Source organism: Hippichthys cyanospilos, chromosome 22, assembly GCF_059441005.1.
Source record: "Hippichthys cyanospilos isolate Australia breed blue-spotted pipefish chromosome 22, RoL_Hcya_1.0, whole genome shotgun sequence".
Classification (NCBI taxonomy): Eukaryota; Metazoa; Chordata; class Actinopteri; order Syngnathiformes; family Syngnathidae; genus Hippichthys; species Hippichthys cyanospilos.
Genome location: NC_142390.1, coordinates 4,768,001 through 4,788,211, shown reverse-complemented (window position 1 = coordinate 4,788,211; position 20,211 = coordinate 4,768,001). Strand labels below are relative to the sequence as shown.

Here is a 20,211-nt window from a genome sequence, read left to right as displayed (position 1 = left end):
AGTAGTAATAATGATCAAATATAAATGTCCACTCCAGTGGACACAAATGAGCTTTCAGGAGCGATGGTGCATCAGTATTTGTTCCCCTTCAATTTGTGCCGCAAAATGCATTTAAAAGACACTTCTTTTTTTTTTTTGTCCCCGCATCTCCATTCACATTTCTGCATATTCAGTAAATCGCTTCAGCCTCCACACGAGCCACAAAGGCGTGCTAAAAAGCTTTAAGGAGCCATAAAGAGCTGAGGAACGAGGGGGCTTTTTTTCTGTTCTGACAAAAGCCATTTGCAGTTTAACGCCACAGTGAGAAGAAAACAAGAAGAAAGGGTTTCAGTCGTGTTCACCTACACCCACTCATCTGCTGAGACAATGTCAATGATTAAGACGGAAAAAGATGGCACAATTAGGATGCTCGACAGGCCTGTCTTATGGTACAGCGCGCCCTCTTGTGGTGAAAAGTTATACTGTTAAATCAAACTACAATTAAAAGTCAATGTGAAAGAACTTTATTTTATTTATTTTTTTTATTGTTTCACCCTTCATGATGCATGTGAGATCTACAACCCTGAACGCATGCTCTTGAAACATATAAAACCTTTATAAAATATTTTTTGTAAACAACGTAAAAAAAAACATTTAATACTCTACGCAGTAAGTGCTGTGTGCCGTAAACACAACTAGACGACAGTAATGCCTAAAGTATGGCATTCAATAGGTGATTATTAAGAGACAGAAATTAAAATTTCTATAAAAAACGACTAAATCACTATAAACTATAAAGAGCAGTATTGCAGACATGTAGATATTTTCAAAAAACTGTACGGCGATATACTCTGGCAAGTGAAGTGCGGTATAGCTGGAATATATTTATGCACATTTTTTTTTTTTTTTTTGGGGGGGGGGGGGGGGGGGGGGGGGTGACCGTCATGCCGAGCGTTTCTCCACCCCCTGCTTGATTCCGAGCACCAGGTGAACAAACCAGTTTATCTGTACCATCCAGCCTTTCTCTCTACAAATCTCAATTTGGTCCAGGAGGTGGCGCCGCGCCTCGTCTTCGCTCCGGCCGACGGTCAGCGCCTCGCGGATGTACTCAATATCCTCCTTGCTGGTGAGCTGGGGCATGCCTATTATGGACCAAGAAAATGTAACCCCATTACAATATGTTTTTTTTTTTTTAATGCATGTAATCAAGCCCCGTTTTTTTAATTGCATGCTAGCATGCTATATATATTCAGCTTATTTGTAAATATAGGGTACACTGCCCCTGGTGGCCAATACACACACATCAGAAGAATGAAAGCATAAAATCGTGATGCCAAAACTGTTGAATTATTGACATTGTATTTAATGTCAGGATTGAATGCAGGCGATGTTGACTGTGAAATAAAAACAGAAGGCCTCATACCAGTCATCAGCATCATGGAGAAAAGGATAATGAGCAGGTTGGTGTGGTGACGAAGAGCGAGGTAAGCTTTCACGCACACTTCCTGAAACAGAAATTCAAGTAATAAATGTGCATACATGTGTTACATTCTGGATTAAGCACCTGGAATTTCTGAAAGTGGGGGCTGCTTTTCTTCCCCGACGTTCCCATGACATACAGGAAGTCTGGCGTGAGCACAAAGGGAACCCACTCCTTACTGATACCCATGAAGCTCTTGTAGTTCCCCAGGATGTGACCAAAGTCGATGTGGAAGAGATTCCCTGCGGCAGAGCAAAAATTTCCCGTCGTATCCATCGTGAAAACCAAAACCGAGAACGGTTACCGGATTCGGTGATCATGATGTTGTCGTTGTGCCGATCGCCTATGCCCAGGACGTAAGTGGCCACACAGTAACCGCCACAGGAATACAAAAACCTCTCCACGGCCTGCTGGAACTGGAAAAACAACTTTGTCACAACTTCCTCTCCCAACTGGGCTTATAAATTTGCTTATAGTTCATTGAAAACATGGCAAATGTGGATGTAATAGACGCAGTTAGTGCAGGTGACGAGTCCAAAAGTAGCTTAAATGTGCATTGTGTGACAGGAAACCACTGAAGCCCACGTCCTTTTCCTGTCTGCCGTTTGTCTTACTTCCTTCTAACGCTGAGAGGAAAACAAACAAAACTTCAAAGAGGGCTGGGCAATATGGCCTTAAAAAAAAGGATATATTTTTTTCACTTCACTTTCCCCTTGAAATATACTACAGAAAAACCATGTGACAGACTTCGTTCAAAACAAGGTTTTCCAATCGCGTCATACCTTGTCTTCACCAGAACACTTGTCCCGCAGCCACTGATGCAGGATTTCGTCTTTGAAGGCGCCCGTGCTTCCGACGACACTTTGCTGGATGTTAGCGATGGTGGTGGCGTCCTTCACAATCTCGATCATACCTAAGAGACAATTTGGGGATCGTGTATGGAATAAAATAGGGGCCCTCGCTATTGAGACTAACCTATCCTGTTCCCTGTGGAGATGCAGCCGTAAGGCAGCAGGCACAAGTCCAGAGATTCTGTCTCCCAGATGGACTGCATGATCAGCAGAATCTGTCAGGAAACAAGAACCACAAAACCTAAGTATGAAATTAAAAAAATGAGTTGAAACAGCTATGTGTTCATTAAGAAAAGCGATGAGGAGGAAATGAGCCCGTGTAGCACCTGCAGGATGAGCATGTCCTGTCTGAGGTCATCCCCGTGCTTGAAGATGATCCCAATAGGGTCCTTGGATAAAGTGGTGGGGTCGGCTCTTTTAAACTGCAGCCACAGCGGCTTCTTTTTGGAGGCCATCACTTTGCACTGCTCAATCTGAGTCCCCCCCACCACAAAAAATAAAATAAAATAAAACTTATGAGTCACAGAGTTTCTACAGTGTGTGTCTTCAGTTACCAGTAGGCCTCCAGCTCTTAGTCCGGGATCATACGGGACCCTGAAGCCCTGTGGAAGACCGGACAACTGGAGTGTCTCCAGCCGTTGACGCATCTGACACACCACTGAAAATAAACAATAATTGGTTAATAAATCAGTTCCACTGTAATCATACTATATGAGGAGTACGTATATTATTTGTACTGACCTTGTGCTGTGACGTCATACTTGTCTGGAGACATGGTCTTGATCTCTCGGGTGACTTTCTGCAGAGCCTCGGTCACCTCCACCTGCAATTCATACATGCGGGGGTTCTCAACCCTTTTTCAATGATGTACCCCCTATGAAATAGCCAAACCAAGTACTCCCAAAACAGTGCAAAGTATTTTGGTAAAATAACAAAATATAGGGCATACGTTTCGCAAAGGAATCACCAGAACACAATTTAGCAGGAAGGTGTTTTATGTTCCAATTAATTTCCTCTTAAATCGAAAAGAAAACTGTACACACACACCTGTTTCCCAAAATCCTGCAGCATGGCCTCTCCACATCCTCGCAAATAGGCCTCCAGCAGAACCGCAAACCTCTGCTGGTAATGTTTGGACTGGGCAATTTCGCTGCGTAGGAACCAGAAGAGGAAATGTCCGATGCGCTTACTCTGAAATGCAAAGAGCAAATGTAGAATCCATGAATTTATTTTTACCTTTACTGAAGATATTTGCTGCATTTTTCTTTTATGCTTACCCGCAGAGCTCTTTTGAGTAAGAACCTGACAAGGGCGCTGTCGTGGTAGGGTTCAAATTTAACAGCCTAGATACACAGAAACAAATATTTTGAGTCAATTTGGCTGTAGAATGATGCATGGAAAGCACACACACATACACACACACACACACATACACAAACACACACAAGTGGCCTGTTTACACATGACAAAAATCATACGCTTTTTGAAAGCCAGATTTAAGAGGCTGCTGGGATGCAACAATAAAGGGACCTGGACAAGTTGCAGAAGGTATCGCAGCACGTCGTCGTCCTCCAGTGTCTCCAACTTCCTCACGGCCATGGAGCGGACTTGAGCGTCGGAGTAGTGGCAGTCGAGCAGCTGCATGGCCAAGCCGACGTCCAAAACACTGACGTGCGACAACAAGAATTGTAAGGTAGGTTTTTAAAAGCGGTGGAAATATTCTTACCTGCTGTCCCAAGCAGTGCAGCGCTCCAAGAGTCGGTGGGTGGCCAGGGCGTCTTCCTGTTTCCCCCAGCTGACTGACGACAGCAGTTTTGGATAGGCCCTGACAGAGAGACTTTGTGAAGGTTGGGTGCCTTGGATGAAATTCAAGCAGAGATTATAGAAAATGTCTACACACCCCTGTTTTGCCATTTTGCGAGCTCATCTGCATTGGGAGCAAAAAGGTAGAGAATCCATTCCTTGTCAGTTTGTGGGTTCTTTTTTTTCCACTATTTCAAGCAGAACTCCTAGTATTGCCTGTTAAAAGCTTCTTTTTTATTTTTTTAGTTGTAGGCTTGTCACCTGTCTCCTGACTGAGTCTTTTATCCTTCCCAAAGACGTCTATTTCTCACATGTTTAACTTATTTGTGAGTTAAATTTTGGCGCTCAAGTGACTGAAATGAATCTAAGAGAATCTGTCCAGTTTTCAAATGAAAAGTTTCTCAAAATAAAGCCACTTTCAGGAATACATAAAGCGGAAATAGCTCAATATTTCAGCGCGGCAGGTTGGGAACCTCAGGTTTATAGGACATAATGACGGAGTAAAATCTTTTTTTTCTCTTTAAAAAAAAAGTTGTATCATCGGGGGTGTGCAAAGTTTTATATTCACTACTGTATATGTTTATCTAAATACCTGGGATCACGCATACACTCGTGCCGAAAATGCCAAAGCAGTTCTTTGTCCTCAGGACTCAATGGATGCAGTGGATCAGTCGCCACGATGGCGCCAAACTGTTTCCTCAGGTGATTGGGCATCTCCCTCTGACCTCGCTCTGCGTCCTCCGTCGCGGGACCGCCGTCCCGACTCACGTCACGGCTTTTGGGGAGCACCACGGGGTAGCAGTACTTATCCAGTAAGATGGCGATAGCCATGGACGAAGCCTTGTCCGGGTTGGTGGCCGACGTCAGCTTGTCGGCGTTGATGCTGCTGCTGCTGCTTTCCTCGCTCTTTTCGGGCATTTTCCACATGTGCAGGACGAACTCGCCCTGGCGCAGCAGCGAGCGGTGGTCGATCAGCAGCAGGTTGACGTAGTACAAGAGGCGGCTCTTGGTCTTGCCTTGATAAACGGAAGCAGCAGAGATGAGGCTTGCTTTGTGAAGGTTCGGCAGGATTTGAGACGGACTTACCGTCGTGACTTCCGCCCGCTGAGGCGTTATCCTGGTGGGAGGATCCTTTCAAGGTTGGGGTCTGAGGTTGTTTCCTGCACACCACCTGGGAAGTAAATTATATGCCGTAGCGTAGTCACGACATTATTATAGTGATCCTCTGTTCATTAGAGAAGTCACGCCATGGGTGAAAATGTATAATATTGACCAGTAGTTTTGAACTTTTCAAGTTTATACCCGCTGTGAAATATTTTTTAGACAAATACCCCCTAACCAATGCAAAAAAAAAAAAAAAAAAAAAGAACTTTACCTGGAGGTTGAGTCTGGACCCTTTAGGGAGATCCTTGATTTTAATGTTAAATTCTAACCAGCAGTTCCACAACACCTCTTCATTAAAGGCTTTGGGAGCCGTCCGCTCCTATTCGTACAAAATGGAGTCATAGTGTTGATTATTTATGTTTTTAGAAACTAATTTTAGCTTTCTCTTTCAGACTAAGAAAAAAAATCATTTTTTAAAATCAGCATAGCTTATCCACCTGGGCAAGAAGCTGTTGACTGTGAAAGATGCTAGCCTCAATGAAGACGACAAAGTCGGGAATTTTAGGAAGAGTCGGGATGTCGATTCCAAGCACCTTCACCCGGAACTTCCTGTTACAATCCCACATGGAGACGGTGAAGACTCGCTCGTGATCCTTCTCATCGATGGTCAGCTGTTCATGCGTGCCTGGGATAAGACAAAATTGTATAATAGCTCCAAATGAATTATTGTTACTGTTTTTGTGTGTTTCTTGGATAGTTCAGGTCTGTTATTTGTTTATATTTGTGCAAGTGTAATGACCTGCGACACCAGTGCAATCATCCACTTGAGCCCAGTCTTCTTCACGAACTAGATCCAGTTCAAGATCCGGCAGCTTCTCCAGAGCCAAGTGGATCTCCTCATTGTTCTTCAGACACTGACGGATCCAGTTGAAGTTGTGCAGCGGTTTATCTCCATACAAGTACTCCTCCCTGTCCAAAGAACCAATGTAACCAACTCAATTGACTTGGTAGCTTACTTGATGAGAACAAACCTGCCACACACACGGAGCACAAAATCCGTCTCGCAGGTGCTGTCAGGGATACCTAGCAAACCTCTTTTGTTTGCCATTTTGGAGAAGAAGCTGGACAAAACCTGCTTGAGACAGGCAAGTTTGTGAGAAATCACAAAACGAATTGAGATCATGAAGTGGACTATTTTAGCGTACCTCTGCTGGTGTCTCATCAATGGACACCTTGATTGTCTGACTGACTGTGCGGATGTGGATAACTACGAGGATGTGACCGTTGCTGACCTGAGATGATCAATAGAACGGAACAAGAACATAATGCACATCAAAAGTTCGAAAATACACAGCATCTGTACAACCAAGATAAGATAAAACTCCAAGTTGACGAGAACGAGAAGTTCTAGCTTCCTCATCATATGGCACCAATTCACAGATAATGTGTTTTTAGAACAAAGACTCAACAGTTAAAATTTGACCATACCTTCCCTAGCAGGTGCTCTGGGAACAGCTTGTGTGTCACCCATGGGTCCATGGAGTAAAGCTTTGCGTCGCGGTCAGACAGCTCGATGCGTCGTGGCGTCAGCAGCTTCCGACGCGTGAACTCTAGCTCGTCGTCGTGCACGTTGCTAACGTCGGTGACGTCGTAGCCGATCAGGTAATTGAGGTACCGCTGGTACTGAAGGGTCTCATCCGAGGGCTGCGGACGAGGCACCAGCTTTATTCGGCCAACATCTTTTTTCAAGGCTATGAAAAAATAAGAAAGATCCACGTTTCCTTCTAGCTTGATCAAGAGTCACTGCTTCAGACACGTAGTTTTCCCCAAAACAAACCTCTCCAGTAACGTACGCAGTCCAGCGTCTGAAAGACTTGGTGCTTGTCATAGATCTCGCACGTGTTTCCTTTCTTCTGGTAAAGCAGTATGCAGTGGTCAGGAGAAAATCGCTGGTAGAATTCCGGACAGAGGTTGGATGTCACCGCATTGACCCACACTTGAGCCTTAACCTGGGAGCACAGATTTTCATAGTCACCTCAAGTGTCACTTGAATGGACAATTAGATAACAACGAGCGACCTGTTCAACTGTCCAGTTTCCCGCAACCTCCAGTTGCAGCGAATCGGGGCAATCGGTGCCCCGCGCCGCAGTGGGGAGAACGAACTCAACGGTGACGTTATCCATGGAGGCGCAGGAGGACGACGTGATGGCTTTCCTTCGTCTTCGCCGCCTGCTGTCTTCTCTCAAGACCACTCTCTCGTCGTCGCTAGCCTGGATCGGCTGCTCGTCCATCACCTAGCTGAAGGAGCGATAGTGACATTATTTTCTGTAGGACTAGAACTTTCCCAGGGTAACAGAGGGAATGTTCTAGTAGGAGCCCAGACCTAAAACCAAAAATAGTACAAATACACACCTATGGTCTTGTGAAACGTCTGTCCCAAAACAAGCATAAGCTAAAAAGTGTGTATATATATATATATATATATATATATATATTCCGTATGCTGAAACGCTTTGCTAACATTTTTATTTATATTTTTAATACACAGGATGTAATGTTTTTGTTTTGTTTTGGAAGCTAAAGTAGAGAGTATGAATCCGAAGCAACACAAACGTAACACTAAATTAAAATACTTGGTTATATTTGTGCTGAATATGTCACAAAGTAGCTACTTGGAGCAAAATGAAAGTGGAAAAACAACTTTAGCGGAAGTTGCACACGAGAAGTTTGACTATAACGGTACAAGTTTCAAAAAGTCTCGAAGGAAAACTCACCAACAGACGTGGAAGGTGTTAACACCCGCAGTAACCAACCCGAGATTCGGCATTTAAGCGAGGCGAACAGAACACGTTACCGTTAAAGCGAACCAAAGCGCACTTTAAAACATTAAAAAGTACATTGACTCGCCGTGGCGGTAATGAGTTGGCGTGACATGGTTGCATGAATAGTTAAGCAGCGTCCGGTGATTCCTTCAAAATAAAGGGCTAGTCGGAAATATAACGACGGCTGGTTTAATGCTCAGTTACAGTATTCGTGTTTGCTACTACCAGCGTTTGGAATCCCGAAAGTGCCAAAAAACAATTAACAAAGTTACTATTCAATGATTGAATAAAAGAGTCATTAATTTAATAATTGTTTCATCCATCGAATCAAACATTTATTTAATTATTTAAACGTTTATTTAATAATTGAATGGTTCATTGATGTTTTGAATTTTGGTACTTTTGGTTCTCCATACCAGCAATCTTAGTGAGGAAAAGCGACTATAGAAAATGAATGGATAGAGGGATGTTTGCTACTACCTAGCGGCCAAATTAAGCAACTGCATGATAATTGTGATTTTGTGATGGACTTTTCCAGCATAATGTCACGGTTAAAGTGAGTATCCTAAAGATAGTTTTAGAGTTGTATTTTGGGATGAGTTTTGGTAGAAAAAGAGACTATAGTGCAAGCAGATATGACATGTTTCTAAGATTTTTATTTACCTGCGGGCCGATGCTGCTGTCTCACATCGCCAAGGTGTCTCTCTGAGTCCACTGGTACAGGAGCGTCACCACAACAGGTACAATCAAGTACAGTACTTACTGTATTTCTCCGAGTACAAGTCCACCTCGCTTATAAGTCGACGGGGCGGAAACAAAACAGGTGCGAGGCAATGAGGCAAAAAGATCTTCCGAGATGATTTGCTGATCATCTTACTTGGGAAGTTCTTTACAGTTATAGTAATCACATTAATTTTGTAATGCATTACTCCTAACACTGCACACCAAATTCATTTTTATATGAATCGAAATATATTTGATTTGATGCATTGGAAAGTTTGAAAAAAACAAAACACTTTATTGGGATTCATGTGTGTTCAATAAGACACCGATTTTCTAAAAGTCATATTCAAGTCTTTATTCAATCTGTTGCTATTTACATACTGCGCATATTTCTGCAGATAAATGTGTTAACATGTTACTATTACCGGAACAATGAAAAAAAAGTGTTAATGAGTTAAATCTATGCTCCATATGTGGAATTACCAAATAGAATCCACACAGTTATACAGCATGTGTAAATGGCTAGAAAATGTCATAGAAAATATAGATACAGTAAAAACATACAGTAATTTGGACTTTTGGTATTTAAGGGATATTTACACACAAAAAATGATTTCGAAGAAAGCCGGTTGGTTTATTGACCGATCGTTTCTGATTGGGGACAAAATACTGACAAAAATGCTCAATACGCATGACAGATTTTGGAAGGAATGTCTAACTTTTCACATTAGACAAGTGCAAACAAGACATTGGCCACCTTTAGTAAAAAAATCACAGAGCATTATTTTGGTTTAGTCAAACAGTCGCATTAGCAAAAGAGCTTATAAAGTACAAGCGCGTGGATGAGTACAAAAGGCCACAGAGCCAAGGGCAGAGACAACAGCCTTTGAGGAAGTTACCCAGAACTACTTTTTTTTTTAAATATTAAAAAAAAAAAAAAAAATCAGCAAGTGAAGGAGGGAATTACCACAGGAAATGTATTTATTTGTTTTTTATAGGTAGTCATTTGTAATGGGTAAACTGTTTAAATGCTGGAAATGAGGGAAGCAAATGCATAAAGAGAACATTTGGAACGTTCAGAATTTTGAATTAGGCTGTGTCCGTTTTTTTTTTTTTTTTTTGCTCAGCTGAGAATAGTTTTCTGGTACAGTTTTTTTCACATTATGAGTCATCACATGACTGGTGATTTTGACAGGAAGTGAATTTGGCTTCAACTCTTAGTCATGCCATTTTAGAATGAAGACTAAAGTGTGTAAAAAGTACTCACAGTTCTTGGTACGCTTGCAGAGGAGCTTCAACACTGATCTGTTGTGTTTATGTGTACAGTATATGAGAGTATATCATCTACATGAGTGACTCAAGGCTTTCAGCAATGTTGGTCTTCCCCAGCAACACTGATCCATTGGTTTCTGGACTCTGGAGCGCTCGCTGGTCCTCCTGGCTGCTTACCAGACTCAGCACGGCCCGGTACAGATACTGGTACTGCTCCTAAGAGGTGACAACATGTCTCTTTGTTAAAGACGAGGTGTGCATTAAGACCAGTAGGAGATCTGTCCGCTCTCCTCGCGAGTAAAAGCTACTTGTCTTCCTTCTGGTTTGTAGTAATATATATATATATATATATATATATATATATATATATATATATATATATATATATATATATATATATATATATATATATATATATATATATATATATAATATTCTGTAGGCCTTGAAAGATGAGTGAAAATGCTAAACATCGGCTGGCACTTTAGGGGTTGCCTTTTCCAATAACGCTTGGCACTGAAAGAGATATGTGCATTGTTGATAAGCGCATGTGTGTGTTTTGAGTGCTTACGATGTCATTAAACACCCCTGGTCTCATGAGATTGGTCATACGTGCCACCTGGTAGACATCCACTTGCCCCTCCTCTTGAAGCTGATTGGACAAAGTGGTGAGGGCGCAAAAGAGACCTGACGTCACGCCTCCCAACCTACACAAAATATGGTTAGGTATTAAAAGGTGGACAAGAGTCAAATAAGACATGAAATCTATCCATTTTCTGTCGCTGCTTATTCTCACAAGAGTCACAGGCTCGCTGCTGCCTATTTCAGCGGACTTCAGACACCCCGAGCTGGTCCCCGAACTGTGAGGCGGACGAGCTAACCACATGCGAAATAGGACATGAGAAATGGTACTCACGGGTCGTGCACTACTGTAGGTCCTGGTGTGCGTCTGCTGTGTTCATGGACTATGTTGATAAGTTCAAAACAATTCCGAATGGGGCTGTCAGGGTTCGGCCAGCAGGAGGCGCTGTACAGACAAACCTCCAGAGCGTAATTGTTCTAGAAAAGAATATGTTAGATTGGATCCAGTTTAATCCCCAAATGACAACCACGTTATTTTTGCAACAACTAGACCATTAGAAATAGAAGCCGTGCAAATGCGGCTATTAATTCAGAACCGATAAGAAGTGAATGTAACTTTAAATAGTGGCGAGTACCTGCGTGGATTCTAACGTGACGTCCTGCACGAGCACTTTGTCGTCATTGGAGAGACAAACGTGCCTCTCCCCTGATTGCGACACAGTGAATCCCTCGAAGTTCATTATTTGATCTTCGGAAGGCCGATACGCACACAGACCCCCGTCCTCGCTCTGCAAATACACATATACTATTGTGTATACAGTGCATTTGAAGTTGCAAATGTACATCTTAAAAATCATGCACATACTTGACAATGCGGGTCGGGCAGATGGACCACGGCATGCGCGTTGTGCTCCCAGATCATTCGCCAGAAATCCTCCACAGTGCTGCTGAGCGGCGTCTGACTTACAATGAACTCCTTACTGTGGCGGTGGCCCTGCGATTAAAAGCAAAAATAAGCATTTTTGGTTTAAAAAAAAAATACTTGAATGCGTGATGTTTTGAAGTTGTTTTTACCAGGACATAGGAGGCGTTGATGTAGCCGGAGGAGTTTGCTTCTGTAGCAGTTAGACAAACTCTTGATCTCTCCACTGCAAATCCAAGACGCACTAGCTTAAATATGACTTGAGGGGATCTTGGGGAAGTTTATGAGAATTTGAAGCTCACCGGGCATGAGCGCTCTGGCCCGGTTCCTCATAGCGTTGCCGTCTCGCAGAGCCGTGCTGTAGTCGGCGTGTTTCGCTTGCCGCTGACTGATCAACTGAAAAATCCCATCAAATCTTATCGGAAGGTAAAAGCTACGGAACACACAGCGAGTGCTTGTACAGCACGTACCTTGAATTGCTTGTCCATGCGCGTCCGGCCTGAAGCTCCAGGTGTCAGCAGGCCGGATACGTACGAGTGGAGTTGGTCGCAGGTGACGCAGGTGTGGCGGCTCAAGATTGCCTCCACTAAGACGTCGTGAATGAACACATACTGCTCCTAGAGGAAAGAACAACAACACATTTTGGAATTTTCCAAAATATCTTTGTCAGTCAGTGCACCATACAACAGGTCCATTATTTCAAATATGCCTGAGGGCCAGTCGATTCATTTGTGTTCACTGTTATGTCTTCGCAAGTTAAATACATCCCTCCGAGACACAAATTAATCAGCTGGGTCCTCGTGAGTATTGTTATATGGTCAATAAATCAAATGAATAATAGGAAAAACTACTTTTCCGGTTATAGCATAAAAAACATGAAATCAGATTTGCTGAAACCACTCTATAATCTGTGTGTGTTGTGTTTACCTCCGTTTGAACCAGGAAGTTCCTCTGAGTCCGCACATGTTTCAGGAAACCGAGGACATTGACCGTCCCTTGATCCTCAATTTGCTGTAGCATGCTGTCTATGACAATATATGTCCCTGTTCTCCCTACGCCGGCACTGCGACACAAAACTGTCATAATACTCTGCATTTTACCTTTGTAAACACACACAGATGTAAACAGGCTACCTGCAGTGCACCAAAACGGGTCCCATTTCCTGCGTTCTGGCCCGAGAAGATGTTCTGATGAAGGACAGGACAGGCAGAGTGTATTCCGGGACGCCCATGTCTGGCCACTGGGTGTAGTGGTAATGCTGGACTGTGTGTTCAGATTTCTTCTGAGATGCCTGGAGGACAAGAGATGTTGGTGGTCCCTGTCTGTTCTGGTTCAGAAAGACTCAGCAGGTGTATTAGAACGTTTACCTTATTTGCCATATCTCTGACATTAAATGTCCGCAGTGTGTAGTAAGCTAGGGTTTTGCTGCTCTTCAAAGTCACCTGGTATGAACCGTATTCCTCTTGACCATCCTCGGGCCAGTACTGATCACATTTGGTCTGTTGTCCATCAGAATGAATCAGAAATAGATGAATCACGTGATATAATCAGAAATGCTGAAAAGTTCGCAACAAGTCCTCTCACCCGCCCTTTCTCCTTAAGGTTGGTGATCATGACAATGATGCCGATGTTCTGCTGCCAGATCATTCTCCAGAAGTCTTCCCTGCCTGCTCGGAGAGGACCCTGGGCCGCGATGTAGGCCCTCGTACGTTCGTAACCCTGCAGACAAAACAGTTCGTTGGGCAAGAAATACCCTGAAAAGTTTTCTTAATGGGGCCGTAACTTGAAAAGCCAACTTTTAGGAGCTTCTAACAATGTTCCAATGCTGATTTCTCATCCTAAACACTCCCAATGTAGTATTTTCTTTCACTGATGCATTTATAAAACTTCATTGCTTATTCTGCACTCCGACCAAGCGGATGAAAACGGCTTGAAGTTCACTTATGACGACAGGAGTGAGACAGGAGCAATTTACAACTCACGGCCTGTGCAAGAGAAAATGCACGCTGAACTTATCCACGTTTTTTAGTTTCATTTTGGTTACGAAGCTGAGGAGGATTCAAGTAAACAGCAACGCGCCAAACATAATTTATATGCACGTATTATACTGTGGAAAGTACTTAAATATCATGTTACGGCCTCTTTAAGACCTTCTTTTTACATTGTTGTCAATATGGGCTCAGTGTGGCCACAGGAGGGCAGTATACTACACTCATGAATCGTTTCACGTCTGTAGTAAATGATTTAGGACAGTACGATTAATCTTTATTCCTTTGGATGAATAGTTTTAAAACGTAAAAGGCAGGCACGTTAAAGTTTGCTTGGAGTTTAATAACAGCACCACATAGATCTGACATTTCGCATCCTTTTCTAGCTAACATATGTGCCTTGAAATAGTATCCGTTTGAATTGAAGAAAAGAAACAAAAACACTCACATCTACAAAGTTTGCGTTGATGTAGTCTTCACATTTCCCGTCTCTGTCCAAACTGTTGGTGAGCTTCACTCTACTGTGGTCATCTGGGATGGAGGAATCGTTTAGGAATGGCATTTGGTTTACGCATTTAGCAGCATCGTATGGAGACGTACAAGCCAGGATGTTGATGTATCTGTTCTTGGATTTGTTCTCGGGTTGACTGGAGCTGTCTGCAGTGATGCCCATGTCCACTGTGCATGCTTGCACCTCCTATAACACAATACAAATGTTTTAAATCATCAGGGCTCCGATAATCACATTGAAAAAATAAAAATTGCGTTTGGCTGACTACACTGTCAGTTCAAAATGTCAACTTCCAAGGGGTGGCGAGCATCTTACCTCATAAGATTCTTTGACAATCTAATGGAGGGTGGAAGTGAGGATGCAGAAAGCACAACGATGGCGGTGGTAAAGGAGAGTCGAGGGGTTGGGGGGTGGTGACACACAGGCAGACAGGGAGTCAGTGCAGGTACAAGGTACAAGGGGCTCATTTACACACAGAAAGGTTGAGCGCTATGTCAAAACTCTTCTTTCCCAGCTATCTCTTATGTATCATTCCCACTGTGCTTCTCTCTCTTAAAGGTCAAAAGAACGCCAGTGAATTTCCTGTCTGTGTGTTTTACACTTAAGGTTCATGCTAGGAAACAGAGGGGGCTGATGCCATGCAGATGCACCCGTTTGGACATCAATCCAAGGAGGCAAAATTTAGATTGACTAATGTGAGTTGATGACTATTAAGTTGGTGGGGATCAGTGGTTCTCAAATGGGGGTACATTAAGGTACTTCAGGGGGTAGTTGGGATTTTAACAGTTTCTAAAAGTATCAGCAACTTAAAAAAAAAAGAAGCTATTTTAAGTTATTTTAATGCCGTGACAGGAATACTACAGTTGTTTTTTTTTTTTAAATTGAGAGCAAATTAATTGGATGAATCAAGCCATAGTTTAACTGATTTATAAAAAAAAAAAAAAAAATCTGTAAGCCTTTATTTTTTTAGGTTTTATGTGGATCTGCAATGTCATTAAAGATTTCAATTCCTTTTTTGTATTTTCTGACAAACAAGCCAGAAATCAAAAAGATGCAATTCCATGATCTATTTTCTGAAGTTCCTGAGTAAAACACAGTGAGAGATGCTGATACAAATGTAGTTCCCAAGTTTGATCAATCAAAAATGTAAACATTAAACTGTAAAAACGTCATCATTTATCTTGAACTTATTTGATAGAATTATGTTTCAATGCAAAATTACTTCCTTTAAAAACATTTTCTACTTGCTGTCGACTGAGAATGACATCGCCTGTGCTAAGGCTTGGGTAACAACCAATCATAGCTCATCTGTTGGCCATGTAATGGTCACAAGCCGAGCCCTGATTGGTCGTTCCCTGAGCCTTCAACATGCATTTGAGAAATAATGTAGTCATCAAGTTAAATATAGGCAATAGTTTTGATGCTGAATCATAGACAAAATAGTGACCGCTGAAAGTGGCCAAATAAAAATAATTTCATAATTAAAATGCTTCGTGCTGGTTAGACTAAAAAAAAAAAAAAATGTCATAAAAAGTTGAGAACCACTGATGCAGCACATCCTTCTTTCTTTCACATTGTTACATATGCTTGCCAACACTAACATGTTGCTAATAGCTTTTCCTAAACAGCATGATGTTAGCAGATATGAAAGTGTGTTATTAAAAAGCTTTGACAGATGATGTACTGTCAGCTAGTGGAAACTCTGCCTCTAACAGCTCCACCAAAACAATACAAAACTACAACCGAGTCGCAGATACTGCACACACCTCAAACTCCTTGGAGAAAGTGTTAGTGTTGTGGAGCTCCATGACGTTCTTCACAAACTGTTTGACCGTCAGTGGCTCGTGACCGTCTGGCACACAAGGGGGGAATGGAGCTCCCGTATCAAATAATAACTGCGATGTTATGAGAAACTGTTGAAGCTTACCTGTGGCAAGCAGCAGAGGAGTAGACGGAGCCGATATGACTTTAGGTGATGTGCTGTCGTCGGGGTAGAAGTTAGCCGTCTGGAAACAGTTTCTGTGAATTAAATAAAGAGGGAGGAACAAATGTGGGATGTCCGTGTGACGTCAAGGTTTTTGTAACTTGTACCTCCAATAGACCAGAATGCCTATCAGCACCAGAAGACACAGGATGGTGAGAGTGGAAACAACAGCCAGAGGAATGATGGTCCTCTTCTCCCGCTCCACACTCCCAACCAATCCGATGTGAGATTCGTGACTGCTGTTGCTTCCCTCTGATGAAGTAAAATTACACAAAGTTTTAAAAATGCGTCTTTAAGTGTATTAACTGCATGGTAAATAATTTTGGTATCAAATTAATGACAGAAAAAATATGAAATTTTACTGCTAAAAAGTAAAGATAAAAAGACTATTTTTAAGCAAGTTCTGCACAAGCTAAATATTAGGTTGACATGCAACTGCGTTGCTTAAAAGATATGACAAGACAAGATGGGCTCTTACCATTAAACATGGGCTGGGTGGTATGCATGAGCACCCTGAGGAGCGAGGAGGAGGTGAAGGATTTGTAGACGCTATCGGCGAGGGTGTTGCTGTCCGTCGCCATCCTCTCAGGATCGGGGATCCAAAACCAGGTGCTGGTTTCCACAGGTTTGTTGACGGGGGAATCGCTTTCTAGAGAAGATCCAGTGGTGCCTGTAAGAATAAAATGAGGTGGACCACTGAGGAAGTATTCAAAGTCATTGAGTTTTTGGTAAGGACTTAATTTCTTGAAGCTGACCTGGGAGTTTGACAGAAGATTCCAGGGTAGAAGAAGGGGCTATTTGGGTTGAGCTGTTGATTGTGTCTTCATAGAAAACGTCGGTAACTTGGATGTCCTCCACAGAGGGTGAGAAGAGGTCCGATTCGGGAGAAGAGGGGTCACTTTTGTTCTCATTCGAATACGTTGGGCTGAGATCTTGCGTCTGGAACACAAAGAGTTCAAGGATAATCCGTTCTGAGGAGTTTGATGAAGTTAAATGGTCGCTACCTGATATGGCAGAGAGGCTTCTTCTGTGATTTGGCGGCGAACGCTTGGCTGAGTGTTTGGCACAGAAACAGGAAACAGGAAGCCCGGTTGTTGGGTTATATCAGTGACCCAGATTGCGCCGTTCCCATCCAAGCCGCCATGTGTAAATATCCGTTGCGTTCGACTTCTCCGCCGGTCATCGATCTGGTTTTTACTCATCTCGTCGCTTTTGGACTTGTTGGGTTTCTTTTTCACGCTGGGGTTGAGCCGTGTTTTCTGCCCGGGCGACTCGGGAGGAGGAGGTTTCGGGGTGGCCTGAGTGGTGGGCTGGGCCGGGGGATTCCGAGTTGTTTGCAGCTGGGGGTGATGTGTGGGTTGGTTTTGGTAAACTCTGGTCTGCTCTGCTGGGATTTCCTCCACTGGACTGTGATCTACTGGAGTCAAATCCAGAGGACTGGGATTCTCCGGCTTCTGCCATCGGACGTTAGGTGACATCTAGAATGAAAGTTGTATTTTATTAAATCAATGTAAAAAAAGGTAGCTTTTAACCTTTGAGGGAAATTTTGACACAACTCTAGCTTTTTGATGGTTTCGATGTGTGAAATCATATGAAATGCATAAAAAGACTAGGAGGCTAAAATATTGCATGGATTGTCAAAGTTCCATAAGATAGTTTCGTACCTCTTTGCTGCTTTTAAAGTCTTTGGAAACATCAGGAAAGGTCTCACTCTCTTGTGAGGAATCGCAAGAACACACACAGTAAATGTGATGTAGTATATTTCAATTCATGCTTTGGCCGTGTTGGTACCTGGATCCTCTAATGGCATGTCCACTATAATTTGGTCACTCCATCGTCCTCTCAGGCCGTTGGTGCAAACAGCCACCACCTGAACCACATAGCTGCTGTTGGCTAGCAGGCTGGTGATAAAGGCTCCCTGGATATAAATAAACAAAAGACGTTGACAAATAAGCGTAGCAAATGGAAATACAGACTTTCTGTGTACACGTACTACATCCTGATCCCCGTCAGTCCTGTACTCCTGCTTTCTCTGGTTTTGGCCTTGCAGCCTCTCATAGGTGACGGTGTACCAGTCGATGGTGGTGTCATAAACCACACGGGGGCGCTCCCATGTCACGACGATGGTCGTCTCATTCTGGGCGTCAGCTTGAACGTTTTCTGGCGCTGAACTGCAGGCTAAAGTCCAAATGCATGTCAATTATGTAAGACCGGTGTGCTCAAAATTGGCGCAAAAATACTGCTGGGGGTACATAAAGGCATTTCAAATGTGCTTCAGATTTTAAAAAGTGTTCTGCATGTATCAGAAAATTGAACTCTGGTCTCGTAAATGTGAGGCGGACGTGCTAACCACTGCTCCAAGGTAACTGCTGCTGTAAGGTAACATCAACATGAAAATGCATCAAAATACTAAAGCCGTTTTTGACCTTTCAATCTTCATATTGATTTCGGTGGATTCAATGGATTTATGAAGAAGAGAAAGATAAGCGGGCAGTGCTTGTGCGATACATACATTTGTTACAGACAGAAGGGCTCTTTTCGGAAATACTGAATACTTTATTTCAATTTCAAAAAGAGCTGCGGAATAAATTGAGAGGGGGAGAAAGGGGGCCCTGATCTACAAAGTCGGGCAACCTCAAAAAGCTACTTTATATTTCAGAGTTTAAATTCATGCAGATGGAGGGGATAGCGAATTACAGCTTTTAGGGGATGACCTTGGAGGACACGTATGCATGATGAGGTTCATCACAGGTAACGTTTTTTTGAAAATTCACAATTGGTGACTTACTAGGAGTGGGCACATCCTCGACTCCCGTGTATGAAGCGAAAACCTGCCCCATGAACTGCTGTTGTTCTCTGAAGTTATTCTGCAGGTAGTCTGTCAGCATGACGTAGCCCGCTTGCTCCATGGTCATCACCTCGCAAAACACCTCCAACTGCAGAGAGAAGCCCAGCAAGAGGAACAGTGAAAAAAAAAGTATTGTTTTGATGCCAAAGCAAACACAGTGTGGAAGAGCCTTGTGTTAGTGCCAGGCGAATAGAGAGTTCTATTTTTAGTTTGGCGCCTATGTGCCCGTGTCATGCCTTGTCACTCTCATTTCCGTCACGCAAATGCACATTAACACATGCGGACGCATATGGTTTGTACTATAAACAAACAACCCCCGCAATCTCTCTGTATTTATGTTAGATTTGCTGGGGTCCCCAACCTTTTTATCACCACGTACCACCTCAAAATGTACAAAAATGTACACAAAGTACATTGATTAAATCAATCATATAAATGAAGCACAAATGTGTGTGTCACTGACAGTGACAGTGCTCTCAACTGAAGCCGCACCGTCCTTCCTCACTACAAAATGTAATATCAACAGGGGCCAGAGGTGGCGCCAAAAAACAAAGATCAAGCACAAATAAATGAACTGATTAACTAAATCAGTTCCAAAATATCATTATTTTGGGTACGCCCCATGCGGTTCGGTACGTGTTGATCCACGGGTCTGTACCAGGCCGCGGACTTGTGGTTGGGGATCTCTGAATTAGAGTTTCTGTTTTTTTGGCTGTGATTTTGGGCACAGAAGTCAAGAACGAATGGGAGTATATCGTGCTTGTTCTGTGCCTGTTCCTCATTTTGTTGTCTACTCACCTGCGTTTCCGATATGGGCACGGTGTGTTTAAAGACGACCCACTCGACCGTTTCTGTGCAGGGAGGTGAAGTCAGTGAGCCGTTGTAAATGTAATATTTGGCGGTGTTGTTTGGCAGCAAGGACTGCAGGGCCAAGGCTTCCATTGATCCACTCTTTCCTGCCCAACAACATGAAACAGCATGAGTAAGAAAAATACAATTTTTTGACAACTAAAGTGAATATTTCAGTTATCAATAGCGGCGAAGAGGTGAAATGATTTTTTTTTAAAGGTGACTCACCAAATCGACTGACAGTGTTGACAGCATCGATGACAGGATCGAGGTTCTCGTTGTCATCCAAGCTGATCTGCAAACATGTACTTCTTCAGTAAATTGATTTGTTTTTATTTTATTTATTGCCTTCTGCAAATTCCAGGGCAGACATCAACATGTTGACTTACCTCAAAGAGCACAGCTAATGCTGCAATCCTGCCTCCCTCCCTGATGGCCTCTTCAAGACTTCGGAAGGCATCTGGATCATAAGCGTAGATTTGCATCTAAAGAA

At 42.9% G+C, this 20,211-nt stretch overlaps 2 protein-coding genes across 6 annotated transcripts in view; both read right to left on the bottom strand.

Moving 5' to 3' along the window:
* Positions 1-899: 899 nt before the first annotated feature.
* On the bottom strand, positions 900-8,168 carry pik3cg (phosphatidylinositol-4,5-bisphosphate 3-kinase, catalytic subunit gamma). Of its 3 annotated transcripts, none has more exons than XM_088406145.1 (24): positions 7,992-8,168; positions 7,296-7,515; positions 7,055-7,226; positions 6,706-6,968; positions 6,423-6,509; positions 6,249-6,352; positions 6,017-6,186; positions 5,715-5,902; positions 5,489-5,596; positions 5,200-5,284; positions 4,706-5,129; positions 4,037-4,135; positions 3,841-3,976; positions 3,588-3,653; positions 3,358-3,501; positions 3,052-3,133; positions 2,865-2,968; positions 2,637-2,783; positions 2,435-2,525; positions 2,242-2,372; positions 1,764-1,875; positions 1,544-1,701; positions 1,403-1,484; positions 900-1,121 (listed from the first exon to the last, which is right to left on the bottom strand). In XM_088406145.1, exons 2-24 carry the CDS (start codon positions 7,506-7,508, stop codon positions 922-924), a joined length of 3,366 nt encoding a protein of 1,121 aa, XP_088262271.1. In that variant the 5' UTR covers positions 7,509-7,515; positions 7,992-8,168; the 3' UTR covers positions 900-921. The 3 variants fall into 3 exon arrangements, with proteins under 3 accessions (XP_088262271.1, XP_088262272.1, XP_088262273.1); XM_088406146.1 differs by having other exon boundaries at positions 6,249-6,349; XM_088406147.1 differs by having other exon boundaries at positions 6,706-6,921; positions 7,071-7,226.
* A 934-nt stretch (positions 8,169-9,102) lies between these two features.
* Positions 9,103-20,211, bottom strand: part of ptprz1b (protein tyrosine phosphatase receptor type Z1b) — a 31,102-nt gene continuing 19,993 nt past the window's right edge. Inside the window, exons 5-32 of one of the 3 annotated variants that reach the window (XM_088406651.1) lie at positions 20,108-20,203; positions 19,947-20,013; positions 19,668-19,825; positions 18,810-18,957; positions 18,015-18,199; positions 17,813-17,939; positions 17,686-17,735; positions 17,026-17,499; positions 16,777-16,960; positions 16,500-16,691; positions 16,129-16,273; positions 15,965-16,056; positions 15,804-15,889; positions 14,353-14,373; positions 14,127-14,223; positions 13,975-14,057; positions 13,123-13,257; positions 12,906-13,037; positions 12,672-12,829; positions 12,466-12,601; positions 12,009-12,155; positions 11,841-11,934; positions 11,691-11,764; positions 11,482-11,610; positions 11,252-11,404; positions 10,951-11,093; positions 10,606-10,741; positions 9,103-10,250 (exon numbers count right to left, since the gene is read on the bottom strand). In XM_088406651.1, the coding sequence (XP_088262777.1) occupies positions 10,107-10,250; positions 10,606-10,741; positions 10,951-11,093; positions 11,252-11,404; positions 11,482-11,610; positions 11,691-11,764; positions 11,841-11,934; positions 12,009-12,155; positions 12,466-12,601; positions 12,672-12,829; positions 12,906-13,037; positions 13,123-13,257; positions 13,975-14,057; positions 14,127-14,223; positions 14,353-14,373; positions 15,804-15,889; positions 15,965-16,056; positions 16,129-16,273; positions 16,500-16,691; positions 16,777-16,960; positions 17,026-17,499; positions 17,686-17,735; positions 17,813-17,939; positions 18,015-18,199; positions 18,810-18,957; positions 19,668-19,825; positions 19,947-20,013; positions 20,108-20,203 (3,786 nt within the window). In that variant the 3' untranslated portion in view covers positions 9,103-10,106. Of the gene's footprint in view, positions 10,251-10,605; positions 10,742-10,950; positions 11,094-11,251; positions 11,405-11,481; positions 11,611-11,690; positions 11,765-11,840; positions 11,935-12,008; positions 12,156-12,465; positions 12,602-12,671; positions 12,830-12,905; positions 13,038-13,122; positions 13,258-13,974; positions 14,058-14,126; positions 14,224-14,352; positions 14,374-15,803; positions 16,057-16,128; positions 16,274-16,499; positions 16,692-16,776; positions 16,961-17,025; positions 17,500-17,685; positions 17,736-17,812; positions 17,940-18,014; positions 18,200-18,809; positions 18,958-19,667; positions 19,826-19,946; positions 20,014-20,107; positions 20,204-20,211 lie in introns of all 3 variants that reach the window. The other 2 variants (XM_088406650.1, XM_088406652.1) reach the window with 2 other exon arrangements.

Excerpts from the sequence above, each read along its gene's own strand:
- pik3cg (XM_088406145.1), bottom strand. The coding sequence starts at position 7,508 with ATGGACGAGCAGCCGATCCAGGCTAGCGACGACGAGAGAGTGGTCTTG. Across the intron at positions 3,977-4,036 it reads TGCACTGCTTGGGACAGCAG|TGTTTTGGACGTCGGCTTGG; the intron begins GTAAGAATATTT and ends GTCGCACGTCAG. Across the intron at positions 2,969-3,051 it reads GTATGACGTCACAGCACAAG|TGGTGTGTCAGATGCGTCAA; the intron begins GTCAGTACAAAT and ends GTTTATTTTCAG.